Below are 13264 nucleotides of genomic sequence, written 5' to 3'. Positions count from 1 at the left end.
TGTCTGGTTCTCAAGTGTGAACAAATGATTATTTATAGAGCTGCTGGGAGATGATGGATGCAGGCTGCATTATGTTTTGATGCTTTTAATGGTTTTATGTGAAGCACTTTGAATCGCCTTGTTGTTGAAATGTGCGATACAAATAAACTTGCCTTGCCTTGCCTAATAAAAGAATGATTAGTTCACTGTATTCGGTACAATATCTAGAATGTGTTCACAGAGAATAACTTCAACCTCGGAGCATTGCATCACGTTGAAGAATTGCAACAAGTGTGTTTTAACTGGACGAGCAGCTGATTCACCAGCTGCATTGTTCCTTTACATTATTAAAAAAAAATTTGCTGGATAATTTGGGAGAAATTACAAAACATGTTTACTAATCCCATCCCAGTTAGAGGTGCCTTGCAGCTGTAGGGTTCATGTCTCAGTGAAAGAGAGCGCTTGCCAGTCATCTATTGTAGTCTGTGACAGCAATAGATGACAGTAGGTGACAGTTGCCTGTCTCTCGGAAAGGCCTCTCGAGCTTTGCCTGACCACAACAAACAAGATGTGGGGGTTGGCTATGTTTGTCTCTGTTGACAAAATGTGTCAACAGCTGGCTAGTGAGTTTAGATGTCACGGAAATGAATACTACAAGACCACACACATACACATTATGCAGCAAGATGAGGGGTCATCTTATCTGTGTGAGTCATCAGTACATCCTTAATCACTGTGACTCATATGTTAACGCTCATTCAGGAGCGACTCATAGGGAATAAAAGGGAAGCATCCACCTCCTTTCATGCTTCCCTTGACATGAATGACACAGTCAGGGTTGGGGTTATCTGTCTTTGTGTGTGTGGATATCAGGAAGTGTGTTTGAGGAAAGTGACAGTTTGAGACCGCCATGTAAAGAACCCTTTGGGCCTGTGCTGCTTATCAGTCCCACACACATTCTTTCTTTTTACTTCTCGCATGCTATCCACCTTGCGCACACACACACACACACACACACACACACACACACACACACACACACACACACACACTCTCTCTCTCTCTCTCAGCTGAATTATATGTCACGTTGATCTGTTGAGTTAATTTGTAACCTGCTCAGATCTGCTCTGCTCTCCCGAGTCTCACGACAGAAGCCTTATTATTTTTAGGCCGTCACTTCGCACTAACATCGCACCACTCCCCCACCATTACTTGTCTTTCCACTTCCACTTTCCACTTCCTTTGCCATCCTCTCATGTCTTTATCTATGTGTCAGTATCAGACGAGAGAAGGCTTATAGCTGTGTGTGCCTGCATACCGTACAAGCTGGATTGTGCCTTGAACTGTAGTGAATATAGAAAACATTTCAAAAATGATATATTTGTTTTTAGGATACAAGACATATAGGCTTGTGGGACACCTTCACTGGCTGGTTATGTTTACTGGTGTAATGTGACTGACATGGGGCCTTAATAGCTCAAAGTTGTGTACATGACTAAATTAGTTAAAATTGCTGTTGAAAAAATACAACAACCCTCTTGGCTCACCTCCGACCGCAGGTGAAATCGTCGCTGGACCCTTTACAATTTGCTTACCAACCTCATGTGGGTGTGGACGACGCCATCATCTACCTGCAGCAACGAGCTCAGTCGCAGCTGGATGGTACCGGTGTCTCTGTGAGAGTCACTTTCTTTGACTTCTCCAGTACATTTAACATCATCCAACCACTGCTACTGGGTGAGAAGCTGCGGGTGGTGGGGGTAGACTCGTCCACCATCTCCTGGATCACTGACTACCTCACAGGCAGACCACAGTTTGTCAGAATGGGCCGTGTGCTGTCTGGGACGGTGGTCAGTGATGTTGGAGCCCCACAGGGAACTGTTCTGTCTCCCTTCCTGTTCACCCTGTACACCACTGACTTCCAGTACAACACGGAGTCATGCCATCTGCAGAAGTTCTCTGATGACTCTGCAGTGGTCGGGTGTATTAGAGATGGACAGGAGGAGGAGTACAGGGCAGTGGTGAGTGACTTTGTGAAGTGGGCCGGCGAGAATCACCTGCTTCTGAACGTGGCCAAGACCAGAGAGATGGTGGTCGACTTCAGGAGGAAGACAACAGCTCCTAGTCCTCTGAGTGTTCTGGGGGAGGACGTGGACATAGTGGAGGAGTACAGGTACCTGGGTGTTGCCATCGACAGCCGACTGAACTGGAAGGCCAACGTCAACGCTGTGTACAAGAAGGGGATGAGTCGACTCTTTTTCCTGAGGAAGCTTCGATCCTTCAATGTGTGCAGCAAGATGCTGGAGATGTTCTACCAGTCGGTTGTGGCCAGCGCCCTGTACTTCGCTATTGTCTGCTGGGGGAGCAGCATTGGAGCCGGTGACACCAACAGACTTTACAAGCTAGTTAAGAAGGCCGGCTCCATCATCGGCTGCGAGCAGGAGTTTCTGGAGCAGGTGGTGGAGAGGAGGACGTTGAAGAAACTTTTGTCCATATTGGACAACCTGGACCACCCTCTCTACCACCTGCTGCAGGGCCAGAGGAGCACTTTCTCTAACAAGATTCCTCACGCTCCGCTGCAATAAGGACCGTTACAGGAGAACATTCCTGCCGACAGCTATACGGCTTTACAACAAGTCACCGCTTGCTAGTTCCTCCGTGGATTAGTTCATCACTGTACCATACATACTTTGCATTTTGCACTTTGCACTATCTGTTTATCTAATTTACTTATTTACTTAATTAATGAATACACTCTTCAGCTGTAAATATACATATATTTTATTCCAGTTAGTTGTATTCTATTATATTTTATTGTGTATATTTAAATATATATATATATATATATATATATATATATATATATATATATATATATATATACGTATATATATACGTATATATATATATATATATATATATATATTACTTTATTTTAATTTGTATATATCTCTCATCCCTGTTGCTTCTTTATATATTTGATCTTTTATCTTGTGTGTTTGTATTTCAAGTGGTAAGGCACTACTGATGACGACCTTGGGGATTAATAAAGTATATATTCATTCATTCATTCATTCCTTGGTGTGTGATTTGGACAATAGCAACATAAATATGCAGTGACATTTGCATTGAGGTACATATTGACCAAACTAATACAGTACTAACCAATTCTGGTATCAGCCTCTATACATTAATCACAACTATTTAATATATTATGGGACAACATTGCTTTGCAAAGTGTTCACGAACCGGGCCGCACGGCATTGACAAAAGAAGGGGACACGGACACAATGAGCGGTTTAACAGAAGAAAAGGATTTATTAACTTGCCAAACTTAGAAAGAACTGAGTTCCCGACACCAGCCCACTGGTGCCTCGTGGCGGAGCGGGTGAGAACACTCAACCCGAGGGCCTTTTAGCTCATTGCCCCAAACAACCCCCCTGCACCCATGCAGGCCAGTAGCAGATAGGGTCGTAGCCATGCTTTTCTCAGTAACCATGACATTTTAATTAAAATTTGAAATAGATTTTTATAGGCGGAAGTTTTCACAATTTTTTATTGGAAATGAACTAAGTTAACCAGCCTTGTCGACTGAACGCTGTCTTACTTAAAAATAACATCACATGCACTGGCCAATTAAGGCAGGAGTGATTCTGTCCCAATTTTGTTGTTTGTCTGAAAATTGTTGATGTTGTCTTGAATCAGAGTATGTTGTATGTCCTTGGCCATACAATGTATGATTCTGATTCTAGAGATAATGAAAGAGCAGCATGGGGCGTCATTACAGTTAGGGAAAGACAGCTTCATTCATTTTGGAAAAGTGAATAATTACAGCAGTTAATTGTCTCATCTGCGTAAACTGGCACTGTGCTGTATATTGTGAACGACAACACGGTTGGCACATGATGCATCCCACTTGAAATAAATCATTGGGCCTAATATTCATGCGTGTCAAACACACCAAGTTATCAAGATATTTGTATTTACTAAATTACATGCCATTCCTTTTATATTGTTAACAAATTATGCAGATTTGAGTGATTATAATTAGTATGATCATAATTACATATTACCTAACAACATTCTTAATGACATAATTTGCCAAATTAAGTTTGATTAGCTTCAGAGGCACAACTAACTGAAATGGAGTCACCGTTATTGAATCAGTTCCGTCATACCTGTGATTGACAAGTCAAAATGTCCTCAGTGGGGAAGATCTATGAATAGATATTCAAGTTCTACAAAAGGATTATAGGATTAAGTTTAGTTTGGGTTTAGTGAGTCCAGTATAATGAAGTACATACAGTAAGATAAGTCCACTGAAGTCAGAGAAAGAAAGAAGTAAAAAAAAAGAAGTTCTTATTGTCATGAGAAGCCAGGAGCCAGCACCAAGAGGAGCATGTTTTGATGGGCCTGGAGTGTGTGAGAGTGGTTGGATGAGGCAGCATAGGCGATGCAGGAGGCCTAGTTCCTCCGAATGACCCAGAGGAGGAGAGCGACATAAATATTTGAAAGCACAGAGAACCCAACACAATTATATAAATATGTGGGTGGGGGAAAGCCCACTTTCCCTCGGGACTAAGGGTTACAAGATCCTGAAAGCTGGATGTTTTGCCCACTAACTAAATTAGTTGTTTAATTTAATTAGTTAACTACCAACAAGCCTTGTAACATTATAAATGACTACTTTTAGTTGAAAACACATTTGTTGTTCAGTCTTTTGGTGCTTAAACTTGTTAATGCTGGCAGGTGAGCTCATGCAGCAGCTACGAGAAAGAAATCGCTCTTGTGTTCTGTAAATGTAAGGTCTGCTCTTTGAAATGCATGTCATTCTCACCAGGTTTTAACTGAATGTATTATTATGTGGAGTAAAAATTCCACCTCACTTGGGGCGGCTGTAGCTCATGAGGAGAGTGGTCGTCCTGAAACCACAAGGTAGCCGGTTTGGTCCCTGGTCTCCCCGTAGTTTGTATGTTGAAGTGTCCTTGAGCAAGACACTGAAGCCCCAGTTGCTCCCCGGGCGCCTCAACACTGCCCACTGCTCTTTAATTACTAAGGCTGGGTTAAAATGCAGAGAACAAATGTCCCCTTGCGGAACTAATAAGGGATGAAAAAAGAAAAAACACCACCTCTCAAAGGGAGGCCACACTTACCTCTGTTAACCAACTGCCTCGTAAAAAACCCTAGTTATTCTTTGTCCAACATATCAGCGTTTAGTTTTTGCCCTGGCTCATTTATAGTTGTTAGTGCTATTTACCCTGTGGTGTGTCACCTTCCTTCAAACATCATCCTCATAGTGACGTGTCAGCATCTATGATAGCCTATCTCATCTTGTGGCCGGATCAAGCATCTGCTGTGGCATCTGTTGTTAACACCGTTAACCAGAGAGCATACTGACTAATCTCAGCATCATCTGGATGCTCAGAGTAAAGCCACAAATAACTTGATTGGTGCTTAGCAACAGTGTTACGACCCTCTCTGCCCTGTCTGCCTGTTACTCTGTTTGTGTGGCTGCTGTCCTTGCAGGGAGTGGAGGTGGGCGTGGCAGAGGGTCATCAGTCAAGTGGAAACACCTGAGCTCATCAGCAACACTGGCAGCACCTGTGTGCCAATGCACTCTTTAAAAACAACAACTTTGAGCTCTGAGGCATCCATTTGTTTTTTAGGTTGACATTATGATTTGTTTCTACCATATGACATTGCATACATAATTCCCACTTATTCACTCACTTACACTGCTGAACTTACTTACTCCACAAGCCAGTGTTCATGTAATATTTCATTTGTATGTTGTATTTAAGTTAATTAATAATTTGTAAGTTTTCTTGATTGTGTGCATCTCCCTCTTTTGTTGTGGCTATGTGGCCTGGTTTGTGACAAGCGTTGATGCTCAGAACTGCCAGACAGATAAGAGACTGTTAGAGCTTTACCTGATACCTCGTTTCAGCACCAGTGTTAGATATTTTCTGTTGAAGTGGGTTGGTATTACAATTCAAAGAGCCTCATATGGTTGACTCATGATTGGATTCACGCACAACTTGAAAAACACCTTGCGATAAGTTAACAAGAATAAAAGAAAATTGAGGCTGTCATATTCTAATGTCAAAACCGTTTTATACATTTTTCTCTCTGTAATTATAGCAGTCTGTTGCATGCTCAGTTTCTGTTTCTCTCCTCTTGTGCGTGTATATGTGAGAATCAGTATGAGGGTTTATTCTGTGTAATCTTTTAATGACATGCACTAACGACGCGTTGAGTCTCAGAAAGAGCCCAGGCCATGAAACACGCACAGACTGAGGCTCAGTGGAAGGATCCACTGGGAGATTAGCCAAATCAGAAAAGCGTTTTAGAGAAAGGCAACTTCAATGCAACGCAACACAGATAGTGTATGTGTGTCATGGAGAAGAGAGATAGATGCCCACCACTTGAAACCCAACATTATGTTTGCAACTGTCTTAGCCTGAGCCCTCTTTTTTCATCTCCTTCATTAACTTTACAACCGTGGCATCCTGCCACTCAGCAGCAGCATCTATCACTGGCAGTTGTGTGTTTATAGTACAATTCATCCTGCTGTTATAATTACATGTTTACATACTTTACTGTTTCTGAATGGTTCTATATTCAAACCAACATCAACCTCATATCATCTGCAACACTTAATGACAGTGCTTGTCTCTGGGTTGACTTGACAATGACTTCCAGAGATAGTAGTAGTGGGAAATGGAAACATAACCTGAATGGAAGTACAGTGCATAGTGTATTTGACTAGTAGGCACAAGTGACTTCAACCTGGTCCAGTTGAAATTGATGTGAGGAAATGTGTTCTGACAAGGAACCATATATATTTGATGTAATTTGACAAAGTTTAAGAACTCATGAGGTTGTCTCTCTCCTCCTCCCTCCCACCCCTCTCTTTTTTTACACATGGTATTTTTCTCTCTCAATCTATTAGAAACCCATCAATGCTGGATTGTAAAGTGTAAAAAATGTTAAATAAATTGAGGTACTATACTTTTTCCCTAACACATAAACAACCAACACCTTTTGAAAAGGATCCCTAAAATGTGGTTATTAAAGGATTATGACAGAGATTGGCACTAAAACAGTGGAATTACCCTGCTCTGCCTGAAATAAGAGTGTAATCAGTGTTGTGAGGGAAACTGATATGTGACACCAACACAATGAATTAACTTTCAGTACATTATCTGCCTGATGTAGATGTTTTACCTATTGATTGTTTTAAGAATGTATTTAGACTTTTCTGGAGGAAATAAAACAAACACCGTCACCTGCTGCATGCCATCTGACAAAGTACACGTCATAACAAGATCTTGATCTTCAAAATCAAAAGCAGGTTACGCAATATCTTTTGGTGTGTGTCTGAAAAAAACAAACTTCAAAGGTAACACAGTGTAGCTTACCAGTAGCCTGCTGCAGCACTTCACGAGACAACATGGCTGCTGACGGAGTTGGAGATGATGTAAAAACAACAAAACTGGAAAATCCTCCTGCTTTCCTGAAATCACCGGTGTGTTAACATATTGCCTTCCCGTGTAATATGTAAACAACAAACGTGTCGTTAACAGAACAACTTCAGGTTGTTGTAAAGTACTCGTTTGTCATCTCGTGGCTCTTTTTTATTTTTTGCGTTTAAGTTTAGTTTTCAATTCAGAGGTCAAATAAGTTATTAATATTAAATACATTGCCTAAAGTGGATCATATGGCCTTAGTGTTACACATTTTACCCAAAAAGTTGCAATTTTGTCATGCTTGACCATGTTGCCGATATTTTGAAAGAACAATACAAAACAGGTAAATGACTGATGTCTGTCGGCGCACAAAAGCAATGATATGTTGATCTTTATGAATCACGGCTCAATAGTCTAACAAAGACACAGCCATCTGGAAAAAAATATGTTTATATTGAGAATCGAATGGTGGATTTGGAGAATCGTGACACCACTAGTTGTTAATAGTATCATTGCCAATACACAGCCAATGTTTAACAAAACTCACCTGTTAATCAAGCTTCATAAAATGACAAAATCCTGCACTAAATCTTATTTTCCAGTTGTTTTTTTGAGGACTGCCTGAAATGTGCAGCGTACCGTTTTCCTTTTCCTTATTCACCAGCATGAAATTGTGTGATGAAAACTTCAGCCAAATGAACAGGTTTTTATGTCGACCACATAGAGGTCAGCAAATGGCCAAGGAAGAACAGCAATCAATATGTACAGCTTGTTCCGTCTGATACAGAACAGTTGAAAATGTTCAGATCTGTTTGTTTGAAGCAGGAACTAAAGATGACACAATTTAATAAAAAAATAATAACAGGAAAGCAATTACCAGTTATTGATGGCATTTCTTGTAGCCAACACAATAACACAGTCGTTATTCATGATTTTGAGTTCCCTGGTGCCTCAAGTTTTCTTGGAAATCAACTCACACTGACGTCATCAAGAATGCTTATAGCTCCAAGCATCCAAGGTTAAATCTTCATTAAATGCAGATATTTATATTTTCTTTTGAAAGGTTTTATTAATTTCATATAATACTGACACATGTACTCAATAGCGGTTAACAGGCGTTTAAAAACACAGATATTAAAACCATTAGAGCGTCACTTTATTTTCAGCCCCGTTGATTCAATGGACCATTTTTTACACGTTTACATTTTCAATATTTCATAACATCTACTTGGTATTAGTCTAACCTCACCCTGAAAGGATTTTTTCCTTTGTCAAAAAGAAAAAGAAAAAAGAAGACTGACAAACTGTCTCCCCATTTTAAAAAATGGCATGTGGTAAGCCACAAACTATTCAAGGTAAAATATTCTGATGGAGGTGAGATCTGAAAAAAAGAAAAGGTTTAGTTTCAGATCTGAGAAACATTTTGACAGTATCAGGTGTGTCAAATGTGGCACAGTTAAATTTAAACGTGTCATCCCGAATACATGAGACAGCCTTTCTGGAATCCATCCCCCATTTTTTGTAGTCAACATTTATAATGCAGGATAGCTGTCTAAAGTCCAGATCCCCTGTATTCCCAGTATGCGTATGGAACACAAAGAAGCCATAGAAGAGAGATGAAGAATACAGATTGTTGTAGAGACATTTTTTTCGTCATTTAATCAAGTGCTGTTTAAGTCATAGTTCACTTGGTTGAAGTTGTTGTTTGTAGAAGCAGTAAAGGATTGTGGGTGATGCGGTCCTGTGCGGTAAAGGACCGAGGACACTCAGTTGTGTTTAAGTTGATGGAAGACGTCCTGTTAGAGTCCTGTCTCTTCAGTCTCCACATCTTGGATGTCCTCAGAAAAATTAAACAATTACTGGTTCGTCATAGAAGTCTCTTCCTCATCACTGATAGGTCCATTGTGCTATTTAAGGATCTCCAACGACATTTCTGCTCTCCTTGCGATGTGCAGGACTATCGGGTCACCTGAAACAGGGAGAAAAGAAAGTGGGTCACTCAAAAATAGTCAGAAAAAAGAAGTTAGGATCAAGTCTGAAACAGAAAGCCAATTTTGGTAGAACATATGAAATGATGCAGTGCCACGCTGCACGGTCGTCTATTTAGAAATAATGGGAAGTGATTAATGTTGGTGGAGCACCGACATCGCAGCTAGCACATTGTCTTTTCTCTTCTGGCAAGAGACTAAACTAGACACAGCTTGAATTGTGGCCCACAATGTCTCACTCTCAGCGCCTGGCACATGTGGCGCCATGTAATTGTGTCTGTCTGTTGAGACGTCTGCTCTAATCACATGGTCTCTTATCTCGTCTATCCATCTTTCCATTTTCTTTGCTCATGGACTCACTTTTGTTTTATTTCAAGCTATTAGAAGACATTTTCAATCGGCCAACGACCAACAGATACAAATTGCTGTGCAACTGCCAGTGCTCCGGCATGTAATAGACCATTCTCCCCAAGTTTATTTTTTTTCTGCATGCGTTTCTTTCTTATTGCGTTTCCCAGTGGCTTCCCCTCTTAGCTCCAACACATGCTATCCCCTCTGTATTTTCTGTTGAGGGACTCAGTCTTTTGTCCGACCCAGCTGCCAGCTGACAAAGTGTGAAGGCCAGCCATCACTGAGAGAGCTCAGAGGAGCGTTATCTCCAAGCTGGTATAGCTGAAACTGTTCTAATGTATCTGCCTCAATGGCTCCAGGCCACCTTTCCTGGGCCCAATCCCATTGCCTTCAGGAATCTACTCTCGTGCCTGATCAAAGAGGCTGCCGGCGTTTGTTGTCACGCCAGTTCACTATACACACGCACCTCTCTGTGGCTTCCACGCTTTAAGGTGTTTCAATGTCCCTTTAGGTGTTCATCCCCTTGCCTGTTTAAATATGCCTGTTGGTGGCAGTTTCTGTGCACAATTAGAAAGCTGATGTAGTTCAATCTCAACTTACAAAATACAAAAGCAGTGCTCAAGTGTCACATCTCTCGGTCTTTCCAGGCCCACGAGTGCCACGGTTTCTCTTGTTTACTTCACAAGTTTTAACTGTCTACACAAGTGGCTGCTCAGATGGTCAAAAGGCAGATGTCCCCTACAGTCCCACCGTGTTATTTCTTTGGTAATGTGTCGCTGCGTGTGCATCTGTACGTAAATGCACACACACCCACACACACACACATACACACACACACACATGCCTTGCAGTGTACGACAGCTCGGCCGTGTCTGTCTGCTCATCCATATGATATTATTTGCCATTGATCGAGTCTTCCATCCCCTCCCTCTCTCCTCCCTCTGACCTCCTCCTCTCCTCCTTTCCTCTGCTCCCAGCCAGGAATGGATGGAGGAAAGGATGGATAGTGCCAACCCCTCTTGTGTTCTTGCCTGCTCTGTGTACCCAGACACACAAGCATAAGCTCCTTGTCAGCCGACCAGTTCCAATATTCTTTTATCTTTCCTTCACTGCTGCCCTCCATGTGTTCTTTTTTCTTTCTCATCCATCTCCCCCTGCCTCTTTCTTCCTTTTTGCTGCTCTCTCTCTCTCTATCGCTCTCTTATCCTCGTTCTCTCTCACTCTATCGTCAATTTCAATTTACGAGCGGGTCTTAATGGGACTATAAGAGAGCGTTCGATGCTATTGATCTGGATCCCTGTGCATCTTGACCTCAACATAGGAGAAAAAAATCACTCTTTTCATCATCAGGCAAACACATCAGCTAAAACGCTCAGATAGTGTACGTACACACACACACACACACACACACACACACACACACACACACACACACACACACACACACACACAACACAACACTCACACACTCACACACTCACACAAATCATTGATCAAAGACCTGAATGCAAGAGACAGCAAATATTTGTGCTCTTTCAAACTACGACAGAGTCAATGATAAAGCGATGCTTGGCTGAATCTGGTTTGCTTTGATCTCGTTCCGGAAATTATGAATGCGCACTTTGGTTTTGATAAAACTAAATGCATGAGATCAGATATATGAATCAACTTCAGAACGGCACAAAAATTACATCATCTTCATATCTGATCAACCCTCGTGCGTCTCTTTCTTCAATTATGCTCGTTGCAAACTCCAAGACCTCTCTGTCATTTTCTATTTGCATCTTTTTGTCTCTTTATCTCACTGTGATGGGAGAAGTGAATGTTGAAAGTTCAGTAACACTTATGAAGAGCCTCACACAAATGTGAGCTTGGGCCAGCACAGCGGAAAAGTATTGTTGAGAGAGAAGGGGCCGTTGAGAAGGAAAGAGTGTAACTTGAGGGTGTGAGATCCACTTTGCTAGGTGAGAGGTGAGTCGATGAAAAAGTATAGGAATTCTTAATCAACCAGGTGGAGTCCGAGTGTTTTGAAGAAAGAGAGAGTGGGAAAGAGAGAGGAGCCTGTGCGTGTCTTGTGCTTTACTTATCCGTCTCTTTCTCCCAAGGAGATGCACTCTCCCTCCACTGACCACGCCTTCAATCAATTATTTAGGCAGAAAACAAAGGTCTGCACCCACCATGAATAATGGAAGATGAGAAGGCAGAGAGAAGGATGGAGGGTAGAAACAGAAGCATAGAGGGACATGAGGTGAGTTCGCACAAATTCCCTCATATGACAGGCAGCCAAGAGTCTGCTCAGGTCAAGTCATTGAACAGAAGCCAACAGGTGCCGGGGCTGAGCAGGGAGATATAGGCTATAATGTACATCTACACACAAACACACACACATGCACGCATAAAGACACAGACAAATGTCCGGTACTTGAAAATTGAGTAAATACAAGTAAGAACACACATATAAAAAACCCGCACATAATGTATTATTGGCGAACGGGAGCGTAAAAACTATCCGAGGACAATTACCACTCTAGTGTATCCGCTTGGTGAGTTGTCTTTGCATCAAGTCAGATGGCATGCCAGTCAGACGCCAGGAAGCAGGGCAAGTGGGAGTGAAGGGAATTGTGATGTTCTCTCTGCCTGCGTGTGTGTGTGTGTGTGTGTGTGTGTGTGTTTGTGTGTTCATGTGCTATTTTCCTTGTTCCTGTTGGCCTTGTTTTTCTTCAGAGACCGTGTGATGTTAGATCCAAGATGGGCAGGATGAGAAAGTAAAGAGAGATAAATTGGGTGAGAAACAGAGTGATATGGAGGGAAAAAGAGAAAAGAGTAGGGGATGGAGACAAGATTGACGACACCAGGTGGAAGTGGGTCACTTGGTGGTGGGTCTGAACTTGTATGTGCATTGCATGTATGTGGGAGAGAGATGAGAAGAGTGTTTGTGTGTCAGAGAGAGAATTGGAGAGATTACAGAGAGAGAGATTGTGTGAACACCAACCTTTGTGGTCTTGACTTTGTTGCCTGTGCTGCAGCTCCATCCTGTGAGGTCTGGGAGAGCCTTACACTCTTCACCATCCATACACGGCTGCATCTGACACCACCACTTCTGAGCTACAATGGAGGCTGGGGGGAGGAGAGAACAGGGAGGAAAATATTTAGTTTGGTAAAGACCGTAGTCGATGTTTGTGAAGCCTTTCATTCAGTGGGTTTCAAGACTTTGTATTTGGGAATTTCAACAAAATGTGAATTAATATGTTTCCATCCACTGCCACTGCATATATTAGGACTTGGGCGCATCAATATAAACAGTTGGTAGTAGAGCTGCAATCAACAAATCATTTTCATGATTGATTATAGTTTAAAATAGGGATGCATCAATCCGACTTTTTCAACCCCGGTGCTGAAAGTGATACTTTGGGTATCCGACGATTCTGAGTACGGAACCTGCTATCAGTGTTTAATTAATAAGCAACATACTCCACA

The 13264-nt window shown here is 41.8% G+C and overlaps 1 protein-coding gene across 1 annotated transcript in view; it reads right to left on the bottom strand.

The window, feature by feature from the left end:
• Window positions 1-12082: 12082 nt before the first annotated feature.
• The window catches only part of LOC306743301 (chemokine-like protein TAFA-2), a gene marked incomplete at its 3' end in the record, with an annotated part of 68947 nt that continues 67765 nt past the window's right edge, over window positions 12083-13264 (bottom strand). Inside the window, exons 4-5 of the mRNA XM_079225805.1 lie at window positions 12780-12904; window positions 12083-12154 (exon numbers count right to left, since the gene is read on the bottom strand). Coding sequence (XP_079081931.1) covers window positions 12083-12154; window positions 12780-12904 — 197 coding nt within the window. The remainder of the gene's footprint in view (window positions 12155-12779; window positions 12905-13264) is intronic.

Source organism: Taurulus bubalis, assembly GCF_910589615.1.
Source record: "Taurulus bubalis genome assembly, chromosome: 11".
Taxonomy (NCBI): domain Eukaryota; kingdom Metazoa; phylum Chordata; class Actinopteri; order Perciformes; family Cottidae; genus Taurulus; species Taurulus bubalis.
This window is presented reverse-complemented; position numbering and strand designations above follow the sequence as displayed.